We start from the raw sequence: 24,920 nt of genomic DNA on the forward strand, positions 1-24,920 counted from the left end.
CCTCTGCTGCGGCTAGAAATTCTGTCCATAAAAGTTATGAACAGAATCGGTGACAAATGGCAGCCTTGGCGGAGTCCAACCCTCACCGGAAACGAGTCAGACTTACTCCCGGATATGCAGACCAAACTCTGACTCCGGTCATACAGGGACCGAACAGCCTGTATCAGGGGGTTCGGTACCCACTGATACGGGACTTTGGTCGTCCTCTAGCTCTCTTGCCTGGCAGCTCCATCTTCATCATCCTTCTAACACACCTGACACCTTCCTCCACCCGTTCCAACCTGCTTGGACCAGTTTCTTCACTTCCTGACCACACTCACCATTGCTCTGGATGGTTGACCCCAAGTATTTAAAGTCCTCCACCCTTGCTATCTCTTCTCCCTGTAGCCTCACTCTTCCCCCACCACCCATCTCATTCATGCACATATATTCTGTCTTACTTTGGCTAATCTTCATTCCTCTTCTTTCCAGTGCATGCCTCCATCTTTCCAACTGTTCCTCCAGCTGCTCCCTGCTTTCACTGCAGATCACAATGTCATCTGCAAACATCATGGTCCACGGGGATTCCAGTCTAATCTCATCTGTCAGCCTATCCATCACGACTGCAAAAAGGAAGGGGCTCAGGGCTGATCCCTGATGCAGTCCCACGCCCACCTTAAATTCTTCTGTCACACCTACAGCACACCTCACCGCTGTTCTGCTGCCCTCGTACATGTCCTGTATTATTCTAACATACTTCTCTGCCACTCCAGACTTCCGCAGAGAGTACCACTGTTCCTCTCTGAGTAATCTGTCATAGGCTTTCTCTAGATCTACAAAGACACAATGTAGCTCCTTCTGACCTTCTCTGTACTTTTCCATCAACATCCTCAAGGCAAATAACGCATCTGTGGTACTCTTTCTAGGCATGAAACCATACTGTTGCTCGCAAATACTCAATTCTGTCCTGAGTCTAGCCTCCACTACTCTTTCCCATAACTTTATCGTCTGGCTCATGAACTTTATTCCTCAGTTCCCATAAGATCTGCACATCACCTTTGTTCTTAAAAATGGGCACCAGTACACTTTTCCTCCATTCCTCTGGCATCTTCTCACGCACTAGAATTCTATTGAACAAGCTGGTCAAAAACTCCACAGCCACCTCTCCTAGATGCTTCCATACATCCACCGGAATGTCATCAGGACCAACTGCATTTCCATTTTTCATCCTCTTTCATGCCTTTCTAACTTCCTTCCCCCTTACGAATCATTGCCACTTCCTGGTCCACCACACTTTCCTGTTCTACTCTCCCTTCTCTCATTTTCCTCATTCATAAAATCCTTGAAGTATTCTTTCCATCTATCTAGCACACTACTTGCACCAATCAACATATTTCCATCTCTATCCTTAATCACCCTAACATGCTACACATCCTTCCCATCTCTATCCCTCTGTCTGGCCAGCCTGTATATAACCTTTTCTCCTTCTTTTGTGTCCAACCTGCCATACATGTCATCATATGCCTCGTTTGACCTTTGCCACCTCTACCTTTGCGCCGTGTCGCATCTCAATGTATTCCTTTCGCCTCTCCTCGGTCCTCTCAGTGTCCCACTTCTTAGCTAACCTTTTTCCTTATATGATTTCCTGTACTGTGAGGTTCCACCACCAAGTCTCCTCTCCTTTCCTGCCAGAAGACACACCAAGTACTCTCCTGCCTGCCTCTGTGATCACCTTGGCGGCAGTAGTCCAGTCTTCTGGAAGCTCCTCCCGTCCACCGAGAGTCTGTCTCACCTCTTCCTGAACAGCTGCACAACACTGGTCCTGTCTCAGCTTCCACCACATGGTTCTCTTCTCTGCCTTTGTCTTCCTAATCTTCCTCCCCACCACCAGAGTCATCATACACACCATCATCCTATGCTGTCTAGCCACACTCTCCCCTACCACTACCTCACAGTTGGTAACCTCCTTCAGATTACATCGTCTGCACAAAATGTAATCCACCTGCGTGCTTCGACCTCCGCTCTTGTAAGTCACCCTATGTTCGTGCCTCTTTTGGAAAAACGTGTTCATTACAGCCATTTGCATCCTTGTTGCAAAGTCTACCACAGTCTGTCCCTCCAAGTTCCTTTCCTGGATGCCGTACTTACCCATCACTTCTTCATCACCCCTATTATCTTCACGAACATGTCCATTACAATCTGCACCAATTACGACTCTCTCTCTGTCTGGGATGCTCAGAACTACTTCGTCTAGCTCCTTCCAGAATTTCTCTTTCACTTCTAGGTCACATCCTACCTGTGGGGCATAGCCACTAATCACATTACACATAACACCCTCAATTTCAAGTTTCAGCCTCATCACTCGATCTGATACTCTTTTCACCTCCAAGATATTCTTAGCTAACTCTTCCTTTAGAATAACCCCTACTCCATTTCTCTTCCCATCTACACCATTGTAGAATAATTTGAATCCTGCCCCTAAACTTCTAGCCTTACCTTTCCACTTGCTCTCATGGACACATAATATATCAACCTTTCTTATCATAATCATGTGAACCAACTCCTGAGATTTTCCTGTCATAGTCCCAACATTCAAAGTCCCCACATTCAGACCTCGGCTCTGTGCTTTCCTCTTTTCTTTCTGCCGAAGAACCCGCTTTCCACCTCTTCTTTTTTTTTGACTTCGACCCACAGTAGCGGAATTTCCAACAGCGCACTGCAGGTTGACTGCGCCGGTGGCGGGCGTTGTTAACCCGGGCCACGACCGATCCGGTATGGAATTTTTTGGATGAACGCTCATATTTGAACGCCTTCTCCAAGTCCACAAAACACATGTAGACTGGTTGGGCAAACTCCCATGCACCCTCGAGGACCCTGCCAAGGGTGTAGAGCTGGTCCACTGTTCCACGGCCGGGACGAAAACCACACTGCTCCTCCTAAATCTGAGATTCAACTTCCCAACGGACCCCCCGCCCCCGATGTCCACGTGATGTTGCAGAGGCGTGTCAACCAGGACCGCTCCAAAACATCCAGAGCCTTGAGGAACCCCGTTCGAATCTCATCCACCCCCGGGGCCTTGCCACCGAGGAGCTTTTTAACCACCTCGGTGACCTCAACCCCAGAGAACCCAGACTCTGCTCCCTCATGGGAAGGCATGTTGGTGGAATTGAGGAGGTCTTCGAAGTATTCTCCCCACCGGCTCACAACATCCCGAGTCGAGGTCAGCAGCGCCCCTTCCCCACTATACACAGTGTTGATGGTGCACTGCTTTCCTAACCTGAGAGGGGAAGGGTGAAGTGCAGGATGAAGTGCAGTCCCATCTTGATTGCATCACCCACAGAACTGTTTGCTTGATAGGCACACTGCAGGTGGAAGAACCATCTTTTAACACTAGTCGAGCTAAGCAGCGCCCCATCCCCACTATACACAGTGTTGATGGTGCAATGCTTCCCCCTCCTGAGACGCCGGATGGTGGACCAGAATTTCCTCGAAGCCGTCCGGAAGTCTTTCTCCACGGCCTCACCGAACTCCTCCCACGCCCGAGTTTTTTCTTCAGCGACCCCCAAAGCTGCATTCCGCTTGGCCAGCCGGTACCCATCAGCTGCCTCAGGAGTCCCATAGGCCAAAAAGGCCCAGTAGGACTCCTTCAATTTGACGGCATCCCTCACACCAACGGGTTCGGGGATTGCCGCCACAACAGGCACCAACCACCTTACAGCCACAGCTCCGGTCGGCCGCCTCAGCAATGGAGGCGCGGAACATGGTCCACTCTGACTCGATGTCCCCCACCTCCCCCGGAACATGAGCGAAGCTCTGTTGGAGGTGGGAGTTGAAACTCCTTCTGACAGGGGATTCCGCCAGACGTTCCCAGCAGACCCTCACAATACGTGTGGGCCTGTCTCGGCATCTTCCCCCACCATCGGAGCCAACTCACCACCAGGTGGTGATCAGTTGACAGCTCCGCCCCTCTCTTCACCCGAGTGTCCAAGACATGCGGCCGCAAGTCCGATGAAACGACCACAAAGTCTATCATTGAACTGCGACCTCGGGTGTCCTGGTGCCAAGCGCGTGGACACCCTTATGGGTGAACATGGTGTTCGTTATGGACAATCCGTGATGAGCACATAAGTCCAATAACAGAACACCGTTCGGGTTCTGATCGGGGGGGCCGTTCCTCCCAATCATGCCCTTCCAGGTCTCACTGTCATTGCCCTCGTGGGCATTGAAGTCCCCCAGCAAAACGATGGAGTCCCCAGTGGGAGCGCTCTCAAGCACCCCCTCAAAGGACTCCAAAAAGGGTGGGTACTCTGAACTGCTGCTTGGTGCATAGGCACAAACAACAGTCAGGACCCATCCCCCCCGCTCGAAGGCGGAGGGAGACTACCCTCTCGTCCACCGGGGTGAACCCCAACGTACAGGTGCCAAGGCGGGGAGCAATAAGTATACCCACACCTGCTCGGTGCCTCTCATCGTGGGCAACTCCAGAGTGGAAGAGAGTCCAAACCCTCTCGAGAGGACTGGTACCAGAGCCCAAGCTGTGCGTGGAGGCGAGTCCGACTATATCTAATCGGAACTTCTCGACCTCACACACCAGCTCGGGCTCCTTCCCTGCCAGAGAGGTGACATTCCACGTCCCTAGAGCCAGCTTCTGTACCCGGGAATCGGATCGCCAAGGTCCCCACCTTCGGCCACCGCCCACCTCGCACTGCACCAGACCCTTAGGGCCCCTTCCACAGGTGGTGAGCCCATGGGAATGGGGACCCACGTTACCCTTTCGGGCTGTGCCCGGCCGGGACTAAAAATAACAATTGGTGGTGAGATATTTACAGTACTACATCAAAAGACACACAGCAAGGCTAAAAATAAACTAGCTTTTGGATTTGAATATACTGTACATGACGATGACGCGGCGTAAATGTCTTTTGCGGGATAGGCGAATTATGACATTGAAGCAGATCAGCATAAAATGCTAGTTATCGGCCTAGGCCGATCAGATCGGTGTAAAGTCTACAGTCTAGTTTTACTTTAGTTTTCAAAATTCACCAGTGTCGTGTGAAGTTACCCTTCGTGCCAAAATGCTGACTTCATATAGTTCAAAATATAGAGTTCAAAATAAAGGCTACAAGCTTAAAACAGGAAGTTAAATCTTGCACACATAAACCATTTTACAGCTGAAATGTTAATGAATATTAAGTCAATTGGGTTACTTCCACACGCATTGCGTTTTACTACACAGGTTTGATATAGATAATGGTTGTGAAGAACTCTGAGTCAAATGTTCATGATATATTATCATACGCTGCGGGCTGCCAAGAAAATGGATGTTTATAATTTGGACACCCTTTATTTAAACAATGGAAACTTTTTTGACCCAGCCTCTTAATAATCAGAATCGAGAATCGTTTGGAACCGGAATCGAAATGAGGAATCTGGACCAGAATCGCTCAAATTCAAACGATGCCCAACTGTAGCGTTCATGACACAACAATAAGGAAAAGCAAAAACGGCCCCCATGTCAAGAGTTCCAAGGCAAAAACCACTGCTGACCAAAAAGAACAAAGGCTTTGTAAAAATAAATGATTCCCAAGACTTTTGGGAGAATATATGGACTGATGAGAAGAAAGTTGAGCTTTTCGGAAGGTGTCTTGCTTCACCTGGCGTAAATGAAAGAAAAAGAAAATCATACCAACAGTCAAACATTGTGGCGGTAGTGTGATGGTCTTGGGCTGCATAGTTCCTTCAGGACCTGGACAACTTGCTGAGATTGATGGAACCATAAATTTTGCTCTTTAACAGAAAATCCTGAAGGAGAATGTTCATGGTGAAGTATTCGTTCGCGCACAGCGTAAATATGGTGGCTCTGGACGGAGGTGATATGCAATGGAGATATTGTTTTTAACTACTTATAAGTTGTTTTTAATCAAGCGTTTGTTTACATAAACATAAAAACAATCCCAACTACTGTGCTGAATAGACAACGGACCTTCACAATGAAGTGCGCATGTCACACGGCTGTTCTGATTAGATGTAGTACACGTATAAACCAGATCGGAATAGATCGGGTCACATGTAAACAGTTGACCAGAGGTCTTTAATCGGAACGACAAAAAAGTCTCCATGTTAACCCGGCTACTGTGTAGTTGGTCCGCTGAAGACGAGCAGTTTACCCGTCAATCAAATATGTTGATGTTTGCTGTCATCAACTATTGGCTGAATAACATGTGCCATTGAGGTTATGGTTAATAAACAGTTAACGTGTTTGTGTTAATTGGGGACACAACAACTTGGAGCGAAATGCTGATGTTTTAAACGACGTCTGATGACCACCGCGGTGGAGCAAGATGTTTAGCTCGCTCGGTCGTGAATAAACCGCTAACTTTCCCAAAGTCTCTCGAGCAAGGCTGTGTGGCTGAGTATTGGACGGAGCCATCACCGTCGAAAGTGTACCGGTTCACCGGTGTTCCATGAGCCCACTAGCGGCTAATGACAGCCTTTCAAGGCATTGTGTGATCTGCACGCTGGCTCACCACAACAATGACAATTTATCAAATCCGGAAATACTATCGTGTCCATTTTATTTATCGAATGGTAAGTCGATATCGTAATTATGAGAGACCAAGTGAGCATACTTGACTTGAAGTGAACTAATTCAGATCAGCTGTTCTGGACAAGAATGATCCCCATTTTTGAGTTCAGGGAATTCAAGTCACAAATCAGGTTTGGATTAAGAGCATTTTAAACCCGCTTGCTGGAATACCCTCCTGGTCTCAACTGTAGATTGCAATCAATGTTGACCAATCGATTTGTAGATAATGTTACAGTCCACTGACAGACAGTCCACAATGTCAGTAGAAGCATGATATTGCAGGGATGAGTGGAATACACTTTTTAGTTACAAAGAAAGAGAGTTTAAGATTACCTGAGTTTCAAAAATAAAAGCTTCCAGGCTGTTGAGCATCTTTTCCCTTACTTGTTTGGCCAGGTCTCGATCTGTCAAATCTAGCAACCTGAAAAAAATTTGCCTGATGAAACCAAGGAGCGAGAGAAGGACCAAAAGCAGGTTGGAAATACATGAATGAAAACTGATTCTTTACTTCTTTTTGGAAGCATTAAGGTCATTAGCAGTGGGATCCAAGACATCGTTGATGATGAGTTCCATTGCGATGTCTTCTGAGATCTTTGTCTTTTTCAAATGTTTAGCCACATTTTCATCGTCCTTCTCTGCCTTGGATTTCTTTTCACTGTCCTTTTCCTCCTGTAACAGAATAGAGTTTACATCTTCAAACATACATATAACTGCTTAGTTGTAAACAGGAAATTGTGTTGTTCATAATCAACACAATGGTTTGCATTACTGATGTGCTTGTTTTCATGTTATCCAATCTTATACAGTTGCCATAAAAAGTGTGTACCTTTCAGAATTACAGTACCTGGATGTTTGCATATTGCAGGTACAAATTTGGTCAATTTAATATTTTTTCACAAATTGATACGATTGGTCAGTCCCTATGTGTGTATGTCATTTTTACATGTTGAGCAATATAGTGTTGAGAATGGCTTGCTCTCTTTTTGACGATGCAATATTAATGGTGCAACGACCGTTTTGTTTCCTGATAAGTGATCGAGACATTGACCAAATTGCCATTAAAAATTGTATCTGATCGCATTTGCCAAGTGCATGTTTTAATGGTTGAAAGTTGCCTTTTTTCCCCCCACTGCAAACTCTGCCTCCTGCACACTTTCCGTTCATGAAGACAGCCCCTTCTCCCATTTTGATTTAAAAGCGACCTACTGCAATATGATTGGCTGCATGCTGCAAAATACTGTGATTGGCTGCTCCTTCCAGATAGGACACGCATTATTATCCACAGCGCCGTCCCATACACGCGCACCACATACATGCGTCAGACCTAACTTTGTGACAACAAGTGTTTTGCTATTTAAAAAAAAGAAAACAGAACAGAGAGGATGGTGGCCAACTATTTACGACGTCACTAGGTATGTTGGGAAAGCTGCTATGTTTTAACGATGACGTCACCACACAGCATCTGAGTATTTCTCAGCATGCCTAGTGTTGTAAATAATTATGCGGTTTTATGTCACTTTGTCCTGTAACCCCCTAAATAATTAATAATGTGAACGTTAATAGGCCTTGTGTGTGCTTATCCCCCCTCTATCTTGTTGTTGTGTGTGAACCAATTTTTTTTTTTTTTTTTTAACTATTCTGGAACCAGAAGTGAATGTATCATCCCAACAGATGACCTGTCAAGTTTTCATTACATTGTGCTAGTCTGCTTACGTGTCAATGCGCACGTGGGATGGGTAAGCACCCACCTTTAAAGCCGCAATTTCAAAACTAAACTCAAGAGGGAATCACAGATACAGTAGGCAATACATTAATCAGGAGGGAGGCGTTCGCAATATGGTTAATATAGCTGGTTAGGATTAATTAGAGGTATTTAAATGTGAAATGCCATCATTGATTGCATCAAAATCAGAATCATCTTTCTTTGGCAAGTATGTCAAAAACACAAGGAATTTGTCTCTAGTAGTTGGAGCCACTTTAGTACGACAACAGACAGCCATTTGAAAGAAAATACTTTTGAGACATAAAAACACAATACGGAGAGTCACTGAGGAATAAAAGGTGACAGTAATGTGGTAATGCCGATACATTTTTTTTTACAATTGTGCAAATGATGCAGTCCTCTAGCATGTGAATATATGAATGGATAGAAAGTTTTTCGGGGCGCACTGTACATGGGTAGAAGACTTTGATTTCTGGAGTCAAATTAGACTCGAGAGCATATTATACACATGAAATTACGGCATGTGCAAAGCTGAAGAAGCCCAGACTGCTTTAAAAAGGATCCTATAGGAAAACAAACGATCATTAAAATAAAGCGTAGTAATTGTAGTAGTAATGATTTATCCATTGTCGGTTTATGATTATGATTTTAAATTGGTTTCTTTTGCTCGGAAATACATTTCAAAATACTCTGAATAATCAAATGATAAAATCGTGATTGAGGATTTTGCCCCAAAAAAAGTAAATAAACATATACTGTGCCACCAGAAAGTATTCACACCCCTTCACGTTTTCCACATTTTACTGTTTGTAGACTTATTCTAAAGCTTATTTGAGTGTAGTTTGCTTTTTAAAAAAAACTACATAAAATATCCCATAATGACAAAGTGAAACATGTTCAGACATGTAAATTTATAAAAAAATGCAAACATTCAAACATAAGTACATAAGTAGTCACACCCTTTGCCATGACACCCAAACTTAAGCTCAGGTGCATCTGATTTCCACTGATCATCCTTGATATGCTTCTACAACTTGAATAGAGTCCACCTGTGGTAAATTGATTTAACATCATTTGGAATGGCACACACCTGTCTATATAAGCTCTCATTGTTGGCAGTGTATAGGGTAGAAACCAAGCAATGAAGTCTAAGGAATGAGGAGGTCTGCAGACCTCTGAGACAGGATTTTGTGTCAAGGCACAAATCTGGGAAAAGATACAATTTTTTTTTAACAGCATTGAAGGTCCCGAAAAGCACTGTGCTCTCGATTATTCGGAAATGGAAGTTTGTAACCACCACGACCCTTCCTAAATCTGGCCGTCCGACCAAGCTGAGGAACCGGGGAAGAAGGGCCTTGGTCAAAGAACAAGAACCCTATGGTCACTAAGGCGGAGCTCCAGTGTTCCTTTGCGGAGATAGGAGAACTATCCAAAAGGTCAACCATTGCTAATGCACTCCACCAATAAGGCCTTTATGGTAGAGTGGACAGACGGAAGCCACTTCTCACTAAAAGACAAATGTCAGCCCGCTTGGAATTTGCCAGAAGGCACCTTAAGGATTCTCAGACCTGCAGAAACAAAATTCTCTGGTCTGATGAAACCAAAAAAAAGAACTTTTTGGCCTTAATTGCAAGCATCATACTGGATCTGGAGAAGAAGTGGCACTGCTCATCGCCTGGCGAACACCATCCCTACTGTGAAGCAAGGTGGTGGCAGCATCATGCTGTGGGGCTGTTTTTCTGCTGTAGGAACTGGGAGACTAGTCCGCATAGAGGGTAAGATGACAGCTGCAAAATATAGAGAAATTCTTCAAGTGAACTTGCTCCAGAGTGCTCTGGAATGCAAGAGGCGTCGATTCACATTCCAACACGACAAAGACCCAAAGCACAGAGCCAAGATAAAGGAGTGGCTTCAGGGGCAGCCTGTGAATGTCCTTTACTGGCCCAGCCAGAGCCCGGACTTGATTCCAATCGAATATCTCTGGAAATACCAAAAATGGCTGTCCACCGACGCTGCCCATCAAACCTGACTGACCTTGAGAGGATCTGCAGAGGAGAATGGGAGAAAATGCCCCAAAACAGGTGTGCCAAACTCATAGAGACATACCTAAGAAGACTGGCTGTGATTGGTGCCAAAGGTGCTTCAACAAAATATTAAGCCAAGGGTATGAATACTTATGGACCAATTATGTTTAAACTTTCAATACATTTGCACAACTGTCTGAAAATATGTTTTTACTTTTCATGATGGGATATTTTATGTACTCAAATCAGCTTTAGAATAAGTCTATAACATAGCAAAATGTGGAAAAAGTGAAGGGCTGTGAATACTTTCTGGTGGCACTGTGTGATATACAGTGGGTACGTAAAGTATTCAGACACACTTAAAATGTTCACTTTTTTATATTGTAGCCATTTGCTACAATCATTTAAGTTCATTTTCTTCCACAATGTACACACAGCACCTAATATTGACAGAAAAAAAGGAATTGTTGAAATTTCTACAGATTTATAAAAAAGAAAAACTGAAATATCACACAGCCATAAGTATTCAGACCCTTTGCTCAGTATTTAGTTGAAGCACCCTTTTGAGCTAATCTAGCCATTCGTCTTTTTGGGAAAGAGAAGTTTTTCACACCCGGATTTGGGCCTCATCTGCCATTCCTCCTTGCAGATCCTCTCCAGTTCGGATGGTGAACATTGGTGGACAGCATTTTCAGGTCTCTCAAGAGATGCTCAATTGGGTTTAAGTCAGGGCTCTGGCTGGGCCATTCGAGAACAGTCACTGAGTGGTTCTGAAGCCACTCCGTTGTTTTAGCTGTGCTTAGGGTCATTGTCTTTTTTGAAGGTGAACCTTCAGCCCAGTCTGAGGTTCTGAGCACTCTGGAGAAGGTTTTTGTCCAGGATATCCCTGTACTCGGCTGCATTCATCTTTTATTCGATTGCAACCAGTCTCCCTGTCCCTACAGCTGAAAAACACCCCCATAGTATGATGCTGCCACCACCATGCTTCACTGTTGGGACTGTATTGGACAGGTGATGAGCAGTGCCTGGTTTTCTCCACACACTTAGAACTAAGGCCAACAATTTCTATCTTGGTCTCATCAGACCAGAGAATCTTATTTCTCACCATCTTGGAGTCCTTCAGGTGTTTTTTTTAATTTTTAATTTTAGCAAACTCTATGCGGGCTTTCATGTGTCTTGCACTGAGGAGAGGCTTCCGTCGGGCCACTCTCCCATAAAGCCCTGACTGGTGGAGGGCTGCAGCGATGGTTGACTTTCTAGAACTTTCTCCCATCTCCCGACTGCATCTCTGGAGCTCAGCCACAGTGATCTTTGGGTCCTTCTTTACCTCTCTCACCAAGGCCCTTCTCCCCCAATTGCTCAGCTTGGCCGGACGGCCAGCTCTAGGAAGGGTTCTGATCGTCCCAAACGTCTTCCATTTCAGGATTATGGAGGCCAATGTGCTCTTAGGAACCTTAGGTTCAGCAGAATTTTTTTTGTAACCTTGGCCAGATCTTTGCCTTGCCACAATTCCAGTTCCTTTGAGCTCATGATTCTCATTTGCACTGACTGTAAGGTCTTATATAGACCGGTGTGGCTTTCCTAATCAAGTCCAACCAGTATAATCAAACACAGCAGAACTCCAATGAAGGTGTAGAACCATCTCAAGGATGATCAAAAGAAATGGACAGCACCAGAGTTAAATATATGAGTGTCACAGCAAAGGGTCTGAGTACTTATGGCTGTGTGATATATCAGTATTTCTTTTTTTAATAAATCAGCAAAAATTTCAACAATTATGTTTTTTTCTGTCAATATGGGGTGCTGTGTGTACATTAATGAGGAAAAAAATGAACAAATGCTTTTAACAAATGGCTGCAATGTAACAAAGAGTGAAAAATTTAAGGGGGTCTGAAAACTTTCCGTACCCACTGTATATAAAATATATGGTGCTGGTACACTTATGCAATCGTTTTATTGTTTTATTTATGTCAATCAGATTGGTGTAGTAATGTTTAAAATTAAGTGGTTGTCCCAGGGGAAGAGGATTAGGAGGCCTCATAAGAGCTGGCCCCTCTGAGTTGAACAAACCTTTCGGCACGGTGGGCGACTGGTTAGCACATCTGCCTCACAGTTCTGGCTCAAATCCCGGCCCCGCCTGTGTGGAGTTTGCATGTTCTCCCCGTGCCTGGGTGGGTTTTCTCCGGGCACTCCCGTTTCCTCCCACATCCCAAAAACATGCGTAGTAGGTTGATTGAGGAAACTAAATTGCCCATAGGTGTGAATGTGAGTGCGAATGGTTGTTTGTTACTATGTGCCCTGCCATTGGCCGGCGACCAGTTTAGGGTGTACCCCGCCTCTTGGCCGAAGATAGCTGGAATAGGCTACAGCAACCCACGACCCTAGTGAGGATAAGCGGTAAAAGAAAATGGATGGACCTGTTTTGTCAGCCACTGCTTGTTGCGACAATTTTCGTGCACTATGAAATGCTTTGTATAAATAAATTTGTCTTGCCTTCGCCTCAAGAAGAATTGCCCGATGTGAACAATGCAATAAAGAGCCCTTTGTATACCTATAATTAAGAATTGTTTACTTGCATGAAGCTGGAAAGGGTCACAAAAGTACCTCTAACAGCCTGGATATTCATCAGTCCAAGGTAAGACGGATTTGTCTATAAATGGTGAGAGCAATGTTGACCAAATTATTTTCATATTTACCTTCTCATCCATCAAGGGGGCTGCATCTTCTGTCTTCTCTTGGTTTTTCTCCTCTGTGGTACTTTTCTCTGGTTCCTCTGTGGTAGGCTCCTCCTTCTGGGTGTCATCCTTTTTACTCTCATCGTTTGCCTCTTTTCCAGATTCACCCCCCTCATCCTGAATACACAAATCAGTATCTTTTTGATATTTCAGTATTTTTTTGTGAACTGTATTATCACACCTGTGAATATTCTCATTCATCCAGGTCATTTTATTCTAAGGATCGTCTCGGTTTTGGTGTGGAAACTAGGGCTGTGGAGAAAAAAACAACAAAAAAAAAAACAGGACCCAGTTTATGTCACTTAGAACATTTTGCCACTGTCCATGTTTATCGGACATACACTCCCGATTTTTGTTGCAGACTGACAAGTGAAAAACATTGCCAAAAATGACAGAGGACCGTCTGTAAATGTTTTTTTTAGACACTATTAGATGTGTAACATACATATAACATGTATGAGTGAACTGAATGGTAGTTAGCATTTTTTTTTTTTTTTAAACATAAAATGGTAATCGCTAGTGTGCCAATGCTAATTACGAATGCTAACCATTCAGTCAAGGCTGTTTTTGTTTTCTCAAATTCTGTACAGTTTATACCATACACTCAGTACCACGATATGCAGTTTAAGGATCTTATCCTTATCCTATGACAATAAAATGCATGGTAGTAGTAAAAAAAGAAAAAAAAAAAGAAAAAAAAAAGAAATTAAAAAAAATAAAAATTGGGGGACTGTGGGGTTAATCAATTCTATGAAGGTTTGATAGTGACAGCGCTAGTGCCAACTATTTATCGTAAAAGTTAGACGCCAACCCAAAACCAGGAATCTTAACATGATTTTGGAATGCATATGACAGTTGTTAAGATGCCTTGCAGAGAGGCTTCTGCTCGTCATGAGCAGTCATTGGGTGAAAACTCCCTCGTTAAAATTACATTCAGTTGCAAAAAGGTGTTCAAGCAACCATAAGGCCAATTGAGGCCGTGTTATTTGTTAGAAGTTGAAATATTGAGTCTCTTTGGAAGGTACGAAAGCATTGTATGCGTGAGATACTTTATGTAGGTGCTGTAAGCCTCCTCCTATTTAGAGCTGGTCTTTAAACCTAACGATGGCCTCTCTCACTCCTCTTTCAAACCATGTCTTCTTTGTTCAGAATATCCACATTGTCCTAAAGAGCGCTGTTTCTCTCTGAGGAGCAGGCAAACAGTTTAGTTTTGACCTGCAGAGTTAACCTCTGTGTTGAGCGATGCGCCTGGTTGGTGGTATTGCACAGCAGAGATGGGCCAACTCTTTAGGTCCACTGTTGGATGTGGCGGCCATTATCCGGGTAGCAGAGAATGTAAAGAATGTGTAGTCATGCAGTGAGACAGCATTTTAGGAAAGGAAGGGGATTTATTTAGACCATGAAGCCTCACTAATTCTATAAGCAGTGAGGTTTCATACCACAGCTGAAGTTGGACTCCAGGCAGACACTTGACGGCTTGTGACTGCTAGCTAGCTAGCCATCACTCGTTTAAGGGGCTGCACTGCCTTGCTATATGTTGGAGAATGTGCCACACAAATTCTCTGGTTATCTGTATGGGCTAGTTTCAACCATGACTAACGTAAAAAATACTGTATACGTTTTCACTTATTTCTATATTTTACAGTATTTATTGCCACCACGGCGGCAGACTGGTTAGAGCGTCTGCCTCACAGTTCTGAGGACTGGGGTTCAATCCCCGGCCCCGCCTGTGTGGAGTTTGCATGTTCTCCCCGTGCCTGTGTGGGTTTTCTCCGGGCACTCCGGTTTCCTCCCACATCCCAAAAACATGCATGGTAGGGTAATTGACAACTCTAAATTGCCTGTAGGTGTGAATGTGAGTGTGAATGGTTGTTAGTTTGTATGTGCCCTGCGATTGGCTGGCAACCAGTTCAGGATGTACCCAGCCTCCTGCCTGATGATAGCTGGGATAGGCTCCAACACGCCCGCGACCCTTGTGAGGAGAAGCGGCTCAGAAAATGGATGGCTGGATGGATATTATCACCACATCCACAAGAATGAGGTAAATATTATTTTTAGAGCTGGAACTAATTAACTGCATTCCCATTAAATTCAAATGAGAAACATCACCTTGATTTGCAAACATTTCGAGTTCCAGACGGGGTCACAGAATGTATTAAATTTGTATCGTTAGATTTTACTTTAAATACACAGCTATCTAGCAGCTATACAGTATATTATTATAGACAGTGGGTATAACAGAGGATTTTTATATACAGTGAACACCCGCCATTTGCCTTGGGTGGGGACTGGGCCGGACTGCAACAGAGGGAAATCCGCCTTGAATGAGTGGAGATAAACAGCCAATAAGCGTTTCCAAAAATAATTACATTTTTTATTATTTTTTTATTTTTTAAATCATCTGCGAATAGGTGAATAAGCAGGCGCAGAGCCACGAGGATGAGATGACCACTGTATATAAAAATAACTGACAAGTCGAGGGTGTACCCCTGTCTCTTGGCCAAAGTCAGCTGGGACAGGCTCAAGCTCACCCGTGACCCAACTGATGATAAAGTGGTACAGAAAACAGATGGATGGATAAAAATAACTAATATTCACTGTGTACACCATCTCATATTTAGGGATGTCACTATGGTGAAATTTGCCAAACCCATTCAACTCTTGCAAATACTACTGACCACTGGCTCATTTTATTTATTGTACAGGTTTTCACATTGTACATAAAACAGGTGTCAGTATTATATCCACTGTACGACATTTGTCAATAAAAATTTACCTGGAGAGGTTTAGTCACATTTGGGGCAAGTTCTGGGGATCCTCCTCCAAACAATGTGGAAATTGTGTTACCCAGTTCTGAAAGACAGTAAAATGTGGATTCCGTTTTATTTTGCTGAGGCAATTATCATCGTAGCAAAAAGCAGTATCATAGCGGTAGCTCTTGCGCCATGAAAGCTAATTCAAAATATCACAGCATTCTACATTTTGTATGGTTCAAATATGAAGTTGGACAAAAGTCAGTCTCTGTTCCACGTGTATGTTCTGTCCTTGTTCTGAACTGTTTAATGATGTTAAGTTCACATCAGTCAAATAGTGATTGTTTTATATCGTGATATATGTAGATCATTTTACAGTTTACCTATGTGAGTGCCAGGATGCACGTGTCCCGCTATATTACAGATTTTTATTCCAGTTGATACTATTGTTTGTCCAATATTTAATAATAATCTATATCTAATAATCTCTCTCTCTCAATATATTATATGTTGAGTTTTTAAAATTTTATTTTTTAGGACATAGTTATCCAAAAACTATCACGACAAATGACAGCATTGTTGTGTTTTATGCCACTGATATAGTGTTATTAGATAGCTAGATATTAATTTAAGTCTATCCTTTTTAAGAAGAATTAATGCGAATATATTGAACATTGGCATTCTAATGTAGAACAATAAAATATCTTGGATAAAAAAAATATAAATAAAAAAACATTCAGGCTTTGCTAAAAAAAATTGAACTTTAACAAATAAACATTCAGGACAGATTAAGATATTACACACAATGGCTTGGGCAATTTACGGCCAATCAAGTTTTTTATTTGGTTAATAAAAAGTATAGCAACATTTAACAAGTAGATCAAAGCAACCTGTTTTGATTTGTACTACTTTTCAAAGGTCTGCAGCCTTTCTTTAAACGCTAACTCTGTCAACAGGTTCAATGGCTGCATCTCTTACATGAGTGAGTATACTATAACTGTATATAATGTGAGCATAGGTGCACCATATACATGGTCACGTTTGTATTTGCAATGTTGGGCAAAGCGTTCCATAATTGCAACTTGACAGGAGACGGGAAACGTACCATCCTGTTTTTGTTCCCAGCTGAAGAAATTGGGTGGGATTGGTTGTGTTTAAAATTGATTTTGTGACTTAAGTTGTATTGTCTTTGTTGCCACTTAATACAAATTCGAAATACCAGCTCGTTGGTGTTAGCGGGATGTTGGACATCAGAATCATCTTTATTTGCCAAGTATGTCCAAAAAACACACAAGGAATTTGTCTCCGGTAGTTGGAGCCGCTCTAGTACGACAACAGACAACATCTGGCTTGAATGAAAAATGTTCCATCATCATCGTGGTAACGTTAACTTTTGGAACTAATTCCATTTATGCCTGGCAGTCAGAAAACATAGCTTTGAGTACGCTAGTGCACGCACTTTTTTTTTTTTTTTCCCCAAAGACCCCTAATGATGACGACAAACAATGGACTTCGTTTTCCCTTGCCCGGACGCGGGTCACCGGGGCCCCCCACTGGAGCCAGGCCTGGTGGTGGGGCTCGAAGGAGAGTGCCTGGTGGCCGGGCCTGCACCCATGGGGCCCGTCCGGGCACAGCCCGAAAGGGTAACGTGGGTCCCCCTTCCCATGGGCTCACCACCTGTGGGAGGGGCCATAGGGGTCGGGTGCAGTGTGAGCTGGGCGGTGGCCGAAGGCGGGGACCTTGGCGATCCGATCCCCGGCTACAGAAGCTGGCTCTAGGGACGTGGAATGTCACCTCTCTGGCAGGGAAGGAGCCCGAGCTGGTGTCTGAGGTCGAGAAGTTCCAACTAGATATAGTCGGAGTCGCCTCCACACACAGCTTGGGCTCTGGTACCAGTCCTCTCGAGAGGGGTTGGACTCTCTTCCACTCTGGAGTTGCCCACGGTGAGAGGCGCCAAGCAGGTGTGGGTATACTTATTGCCCCCCGGCTCGGCACCTGTACGTTGGGGTTCACCCTGGTGGACGAGAGGGTAGCCTCCCTCCGCCTTCGGGTGGGGGGGACGGGTCCTGACTGTTGTTTGTGCCTATGCACCAAACAGCAGTTCAGAGTACCCACCCTTTTTGGAGTCCTTGGAGGGGGTGCTGGAGAGCGCCCCCGCTGGGGACTCCATTGTTCTGTTGGGGGACTTCAATGCTCACGTGGGCAATGACAGTGAGACCTGGAAGGGCGTGATTGGGAGGAACGGCCCCCCCCGATCAGAACCCGAGCGGTATTCTGTTATTGGACTTCTGTGCTCGTCATGGATTGTCCATAACGAACACCATGTTCAAGCATAAGGGTGTCCACATGTGCACTTGGCACCAGGACACCCTAGGTCGCAGTTCGATGATCGACTTTGTGGTCGTGTCATCGGACTTGCGTCCACATGTCTTGGACACTCGGGTGAAGAGAGGGGCGGAGCTGTCGAACTGATCACCACCTGATGGTGAGTTGGCTCCGATGGTGGGGGAAGATGCCGGTCCGACGTGGCAGGCCCAAACGTATTGTGAGGGTCTGCTGGGAACGTCTGGCAGAATCCCGTCAGAAGGAGTTTCAACTCCCACCTCCGACAGAACTTTGCTCATGTTCCGGGGGAGGCTGGGGACATAGAGTCCGAGTGGACCATGTTCCACGCCTCCATTGCTGAGGCGGCCGACCGGAGCTGTGGCCGTAAGGTGGTCGGTGCCTGTCGTGGCGGCAATCCCCGAACCGTTGGTGGACACCAACGGTGAGGGATGCCGTCAAGCTGAAGAAGGAGTCCTATTGGGCCTTTTTGGCCTGTGGGACTCCTAAGGCAGCTGATGGGTACCGGCTGGCCAAGCGGAATGCAGCTCTGGTGGTCGCTGAAGCAAAAACACGTGTATGGGAGGAGTTCGGTGAGGCCATGGAGAAAGACTTCCGGACGGCTTCGAGGAAATTCTGGTCCACCATCCGACGTCTCAGGAGAGGAAAGCAGTCCACCACCAACACTGTGTATAGTGGGGATGGGGCGCTGCTGACCTCGACTCGGGACGTTGTGAGTCGGTGGGAAAAATACTTCGAAGACCTCCTCAATTCCACCGACACGCCTTCCCATGAGGAAGCAGAGTGTGGGTTCTCTGAGGCGGGCTCTCCTATCTCTGGGTTTAAGGTCACCGAGGTAGTTAAAAAGCTCCTCGGTGGCAGGGCCCCGGGGGTGGATGAGATTCGCCCGGAGTTCCGAAAGGCTCTGAATGTTGTGGGGCTGTCCTGGTTGACACGCCTCTGCAACATCGCGTGGACATCGGGGACAGTGCCTCTGGATTGGCAGACTGGGGTGGTGGTCCCCCTTTTTAAGAAGGGGGACCGGAGGGTGTGTTCCAACTACAGGGGGATCACACTGCTCAGCCTCCCTGGTAAGCTCTATTCAGGGGTACTGGAGAGGAGGGTCCGTCGGGAAGTCAAATCTCAGATTCAGGAGTAGTAGTGTGGTTTTCGTCCTGGCCGTGGAACAGTGGACCAGCTCTACACCCTCGGCAGGGTCCTCGAGGGTGCATGGGAGTTCGCCCAACCAGTCTACATGTGTTTTGTGGACTTGGAGAAGGCGTTCGATTGTGTCCCTCGGGGAGTCCTGTGGAGGGTGCTTCAGGAGTATGGGGTACCGAACACCCTGATATGGGCTGTTCGGTCCCTGTACGACCGGAGTCAGAGTTTGGTCCGCATATCCGGCAGTAAGTCGGACTCGTTCCCGGTGAGGGTTGGACTCCGCCCAGGCTGCCCTTTGTCGCCGATTCTGTTCATAACTTTTATGGACAGAATTTCTAGGCGCACCCAAGGCAAAGAGGGGGTCCGGTTTGGTGGCCTCAGTATTGCAGCTCTGCTTTTTGCTGATGATGTGGTTCTGTTGGCTTCATCAAGCCGTGAGCTCCAACTCTCACTGGAGCAGTTCGCAGCAGAGTATGAAGCGGCTGGGATTAGAATCAGCACCTCCAAATCTGAGACCATGGTCCTCAGTCGGAAAAGGGTGGCATGCCCTCTCCAGGTCGGGGATGAGATCCTGCCCCAAGTGGAGGAGTTCAAGTATCTTGGGGTCTTGTTCACGAGTGAGGGAAGAATGGAACGGGAGATCGACAGACGGATCGGTGCAGCGTCTGCAGTGATGCGGACTTTGTATCGGTCCGTTGCGGTAAAGAAGGAGCTAAGCCGAAAGGCGAAGCTCTCAATTTACCGGTCGATCTTCGTTCCTACCCTCACCTATGGTCATGAGCTGTGGGTCGTGACCGAAAGAACGAGATCCCGGATACAAGCGGGCGAAATGAGTTTCCTCCGCACGGTGTCCGGGCTCTCCCTTAGAGATAGGGTGAGAAGCTCGGTCATCCGGGAGGATCTCAGAGTAGAGCCGCTGCTCCTCTGCATTGAGAGGAGCCAGATGAGGTGGCTGGGGCATCTGATTCGGATGCCTCCCGGACGCCTCCTTGGTGAGGTGTTCCGGGCATGTCCCACCGGAAGGAGACCCCGGGGATGACCCAGGACACGCTGGAGAGACTACGTCCTTCGGCTGGCCTGGGAACGCCTCGGGATCCCTCCGGAAGAGCTGGATGAAGTGGCTGGGGAGAGGGAAGTCTGGGCGTCCCTGCTAAAGCTACTGCCCCCGCGACCCGACCCGGATAAGCGGTAGAAAATGGATGGATGGATGGATGGATGCCGGGCACTAAATTGTGTGTTCACTCACTCTCATAGCTCTGAAGTTTGAAGTGATGGAATTGGATGTGTTGGAGGAAAATGCTAAACGCATTACTTAAATACAGACGAGAAATCGATCACTCAGATAAATTTTGGGGAAGCAAGCAACTGCATAAAAGTTTGGTTTGGGTTTAAACTCGTCAAAAGTGTGTGGAAATTAGATCTACAGTAACTTGGGACACGAAAAACTGCTCTGCAGTGGACAGCACCAATTGTCACATTACGCTGAAATGCCCCTGATACGTGGGAATGCAGAGTTGAAAGGAGTTTTTTTTCATCGGTGTTAAGCATGACTCCTTGTGACTGGCTTCGAAGTCAGGCCTTGAATCATTCAAAACCTTCAAAAGATTAATATGAGACAGAAGTTCCAAAATCCAACTTCATTTCATGGTATTGACATCAAGATGTATTAAACAACTCAGGACAGAGCACCTTTTGTTTGAAGCCACGCATTTTTCAAATGAGGAAAAGTACTGGAACAGACATTCATTCATTCATATTCTAGCCCGCTTATCTTCACTAGGGTCACGGGCGTGCTGGAACCCATATCAGCTGACTGTGGGCAAGAGGCGGGGTACACCCCGAACTGGTCGCCAGCCAACAGGAGATATAAACAAACAACCATTCACACAACTAAGGACAATTTAGAATCTTCAATTAACTTACCATGCATGTTTTTTTGGGGGGGAGGAGATGAGGGAAGAAACTGGAGTATCTGCAAAAAACCCAAACAGGCATGGGGAGAACATGCAAACTCGACGGAGGTACGGGGAAAACATGCAAACTCCACTCAGGTGAGGCCGGATTTGAACCCGGGTCCTCAGAACTGTGAGGCAAATGTGCTAACCAGTCGTCCACCGTGCTACCTAGACATTATTAAATTAACTTAAATTGAATAACATTTGATATTTGGTGGCAACCCTTACTTGCAATAACTGCAACAAGCCATTGACTTCAGACTGTTCCATTCTTCATTTGAAACGCTTTTCGAGGCCTTTACTGCAGCCTCTTTCAGTTCTTGTTTGTTTCTGGGGGTTTCTCCCTTCAGTCTCCTCTTCAGGAGGTAAAATGCATGCTCTATTGGGTTAAGGTCCGGTGATTGACTTGGCTAGTCTGAGACCGTACACTCCCCCCCCCCGGATAAAGGCCTCTGTTGTGTTGGCAATGTGTTTTGGGTCATTGTCTTGTTGCATGATGAAGATTCTCGAGATCAGTTTGGATGCATTTTTTTGTAAACTGCCAGACAAAACAGTTTTGTAGACTTCAGAATTCATTCTGCTGCTACCATCCTGCATATCATCATCAATAAAGACTGGTGAGCCCTTTCCAGAAGCAGCCATGCAAGCCCAAGCCATGACATTACCTCCACCATGCTTCACAGGCGAACTTGTGTTTTGGATTATAAGCAGATACTTTCTTTCGGCAGACTTTGGCCTTTCTATCTGTTTGGTAGAGGTTAATCCTGGTCTCATCAACCCAGAGAACTTTGTTCCAAAACTTTTGTGGCTCATCTCTGTACTTCTTTGCAAAATGGAATCTAGCCTTGTGATTCTTTTTGCTGATGAGTGGTTTGCATCTCGTGGTATGGCCCGTGTATTTCTTCTCTCGAATTATTCTTCAAACAGTGGATTGTGATATCTTCACCTCTGCCCTGTGGAGGTTGGCCGTGATGGAACTGACTTTTCTCTATGGGTGTTTCTTCTCCTGTTCGATATCTGTTGCTCAGTACACCAGTGGTTTGTTTCTTTTTCAGAACATTCCAAATTGTTGCACTGGCTATGCCCAATTTTTGTGTCGTAGCTCTGATCGATATTGCCTCTTCTTTCAGCTTCAAAATGGTTTGCTTTTCTCCCATAGACAGCTGGTCTTCATGTTTGCTTAACAGCAAATATAGTTTTCACAGGTGAAACCCAAAGCCAAAAACGAGTACTATTAAATGTTTAAGCAATCTATCTAAAAGGCAACACCTGAACACCTAGAAAAACCCATCAGTCACGTTGCAGTACTTTTGCTCACTTGAAAAGTGGGTGGGTTCAAATCAAACAAAAGGTGCTCTGTTCTGGGGTTGTTTAACACATCTAGATGTAAATAGCATGAAATAAAAGCTGGAATTCTCAACTTTTGTCTCATATTCATCTTTTTGATCGGAAACCCAAATGTCTTTTGTATACAACAAAAACAAAGGACTTGACCTTGCCGTTCCAATACTATTGGAGGGGACTATATTACGGTCTTATTTTCCTCATTAAAAAAACATTAAAATGTTTTTGCTCTTTTTGGGGAGGCTAGAATGCATTGACCTCATTTCCATTCAATTCAATGGGTAAAGACGATTTGAGACTAGTGTTTTGTGTTACGAGCACGGTAAAGGAACAAATTGAACTCTTATCTCCAGGAACCATTGTATTTGATTTCATAAAGGGGACTTATACCTTAACTGTATGTCTTTGTGGACCTGGATTTTTGCACTAGTGTACCAGTCAGGCAACAGCGGGCAAAGCAGCTTACATAATGTTGAAAACCGGGTCATTTTTAAAATGTCTTGGGAAGATGCAGGGGTCTTTCCCTACCCCTGACTGATTAATTGATGAGAAGACTTTGTGTCCCAAGACATTTGTAGTGTATTAATCGAAGAACATACTGGTTAATGTAGATTCTTCCTCCTTCTCCTCCACAATGGTTTCAAAAACAGACTCTACCTGTGGATTAAAAAGAAAAGTTTATTAACTTCCTTTACTTAATAAAGGATTTAGAAAATCATATCGGTTTTACACTTTAGTTGGGGATTTTACGATACTAATTGTCTAAACTGGTTGTACAAGGTATGCTATGGACAATTCTGCCTTTTGTATAGCACATACAATGTGGCATTTGAATTGTTTCCCCTGTGGAGCATTTTTACCAGACTCATGTTTAAGGTGAAATGATCAAAACGTGCCACTAACCCGATCCAGTAGGAGAATTCCACTTTCATCCATGTTGAAGTGGGCCTTGATGCCCTTTGACTCTGCATTTCTGTGCTTTCGAAAGCTGCTACCCACTCCAGACAACTTGACTGTTGTCAGATTGAGAGAGCCAAACACACTGCAATTCAGAAGAAAATTATAGAGAATAATGTGGTTAGCATTAATCAATAGGGCATTCAGTTAGAAAAGTCACACAATTTAGATACAAGCTTATTTGAATGGGAAATCCAGATCGCAAACTATACTAAAGCCAGCAGCTACCTGAGATCTTCCTGTGACAAGAAGCTGAGATCGCCATAGTTTATCTTGAAAGCAAAGTCGTCATTGTAGCGGTTGAATGTGATGACCTTTCGCTGGGGGTAGGGTGCCATCCTCTGAAAGAGGATACGTTTGTTGTGTTTCGAAGCTTTGGCACCTTCTTCCTCAACCTCACGAGTGAATTCAACCTAACAAAATGCAATCACAGGTGCTTAGAATCACAGATATATCCTACTAAAAATAGAATAAACAAATGAATAAATAAGTCACTGCATACAAAGTAAATATAAACAGAACAGCACAATATGGTGTGTGCTCACAGAATTTAGTTTGGCTCTTAATACAGTTGAGAAACCATCAGACATCAAACATTTGACAGACAGTATAAATTGCGTGAGAAAATACTAGGGTTCCATTTTTTTTGTGGTTCTTTCAAAGTTCTTTTTTTACAGATTTTACAGTTTTAACACAAAGCACACAATTCAAGGTGCTTTTCATTGTCAATTCTTCTCTATGCGTAACACATACTGAGGATTGAAATTATGGTGCTCAAGGGCCCAATGTACTACAAAAGACAGTACAAATAATATAAAAAGCTAAATAAAACAATGGTATATACAGTATAAAAAGTTTTAATTGAATGTGCAAATATCTAAGATCAGGTTGTGTGTGCAACATAGTCAAGGTCAGAGAACCAAGGCAAATAAGACAAATTAGATGACAAAACCCCAGTGCTGCTAAAGTGGCTTGCGCGACACAGTCTGGTGTGTGTTGAGTGCATACTCTATGGACTGTATGTAGTGTATACACTACATTGCCAAAAGTATTCGCTCACCTGCTTTGACTTGACGCACATGAATTTAAGTGACATCCCATTTCTAATACATAGGGTTCAATATGATGTCAGTTCACCCTTTGGAGCTATAAAAGTTTAAATTCTTCTGGGAAGGCCGTCCACAAAGTGGGTTAATGGGATTTTTTATTTATTATTTTGTTTATTTACCATTCATCCAGAAGCGCTTTTGTAAGGTCACACACTGATGTTGGACGAGAAGGCCTAACTCTCGGTCTCCGCTGTAATTCACCCCGAAGTTGTTATAATGGGTTGAGGTTAGGACTCTGTGCAAGCCAGTCAAGGACATCCACACCAGACTGT

The 24,920-nt window shown here is 44.8% G+C and overlaps 1 protein-coding gene across 1 annotated transcript in view; it reads right to left on the bottom strand.

Moving 5' to 3' along the window:
- The window catches only part of hyou1 (hypoxia up-regulated 1), a 104,040-nt gene that overhangs the window by 16,568 nt on the left and 62,552 nt on the right, over positions 1-24,920 (bottom strand). The window contains exons 14-20 of the mRNA XM_061701930.1: positions 23,768-23,952; positions 23,486-23,624; positions 23,182-23,239; positions 15,824-15,900; positions 13,009-13,164; positions 7,074-7,234; positions 6,899-6,986 (exon numbers count right to left, since the gene is read on the bottom strand). Coding sequence (XP_061557914.1) covers positions 6,899-6,986; positions 7,074-7,234; positions 13,009-13,164; positions 15,824-15,900; positions 23,182-23,239; positions 23,486-23,624; positions 23,768-23,952 — 864 coding nt within the window. The remainder of the gene's footprint in view (positions 1-6,898; positions 6,987-7,073; positions 7,235-13,008; positions 13,165-15,823; positions 15,901-23,181; positions 23,240-23,485; positions 23,625-23,767; positions 23,953-24,920) is intronic.

This window comes from Phycodurus eques, chromosome 17, assembly GCF_024500275.1.
Source record: "Phycodurus eques isolate BA_2022a chromosome 17, UOR_Pequ_1.1, whole genome shotgun sequence".
Lineage (NCBI taxonomy): Eukaryota > Metazoa > Chordata > Actinopteri > Syngnathiformes > Syngnathidae > Phycodurus > Phycodurus eques.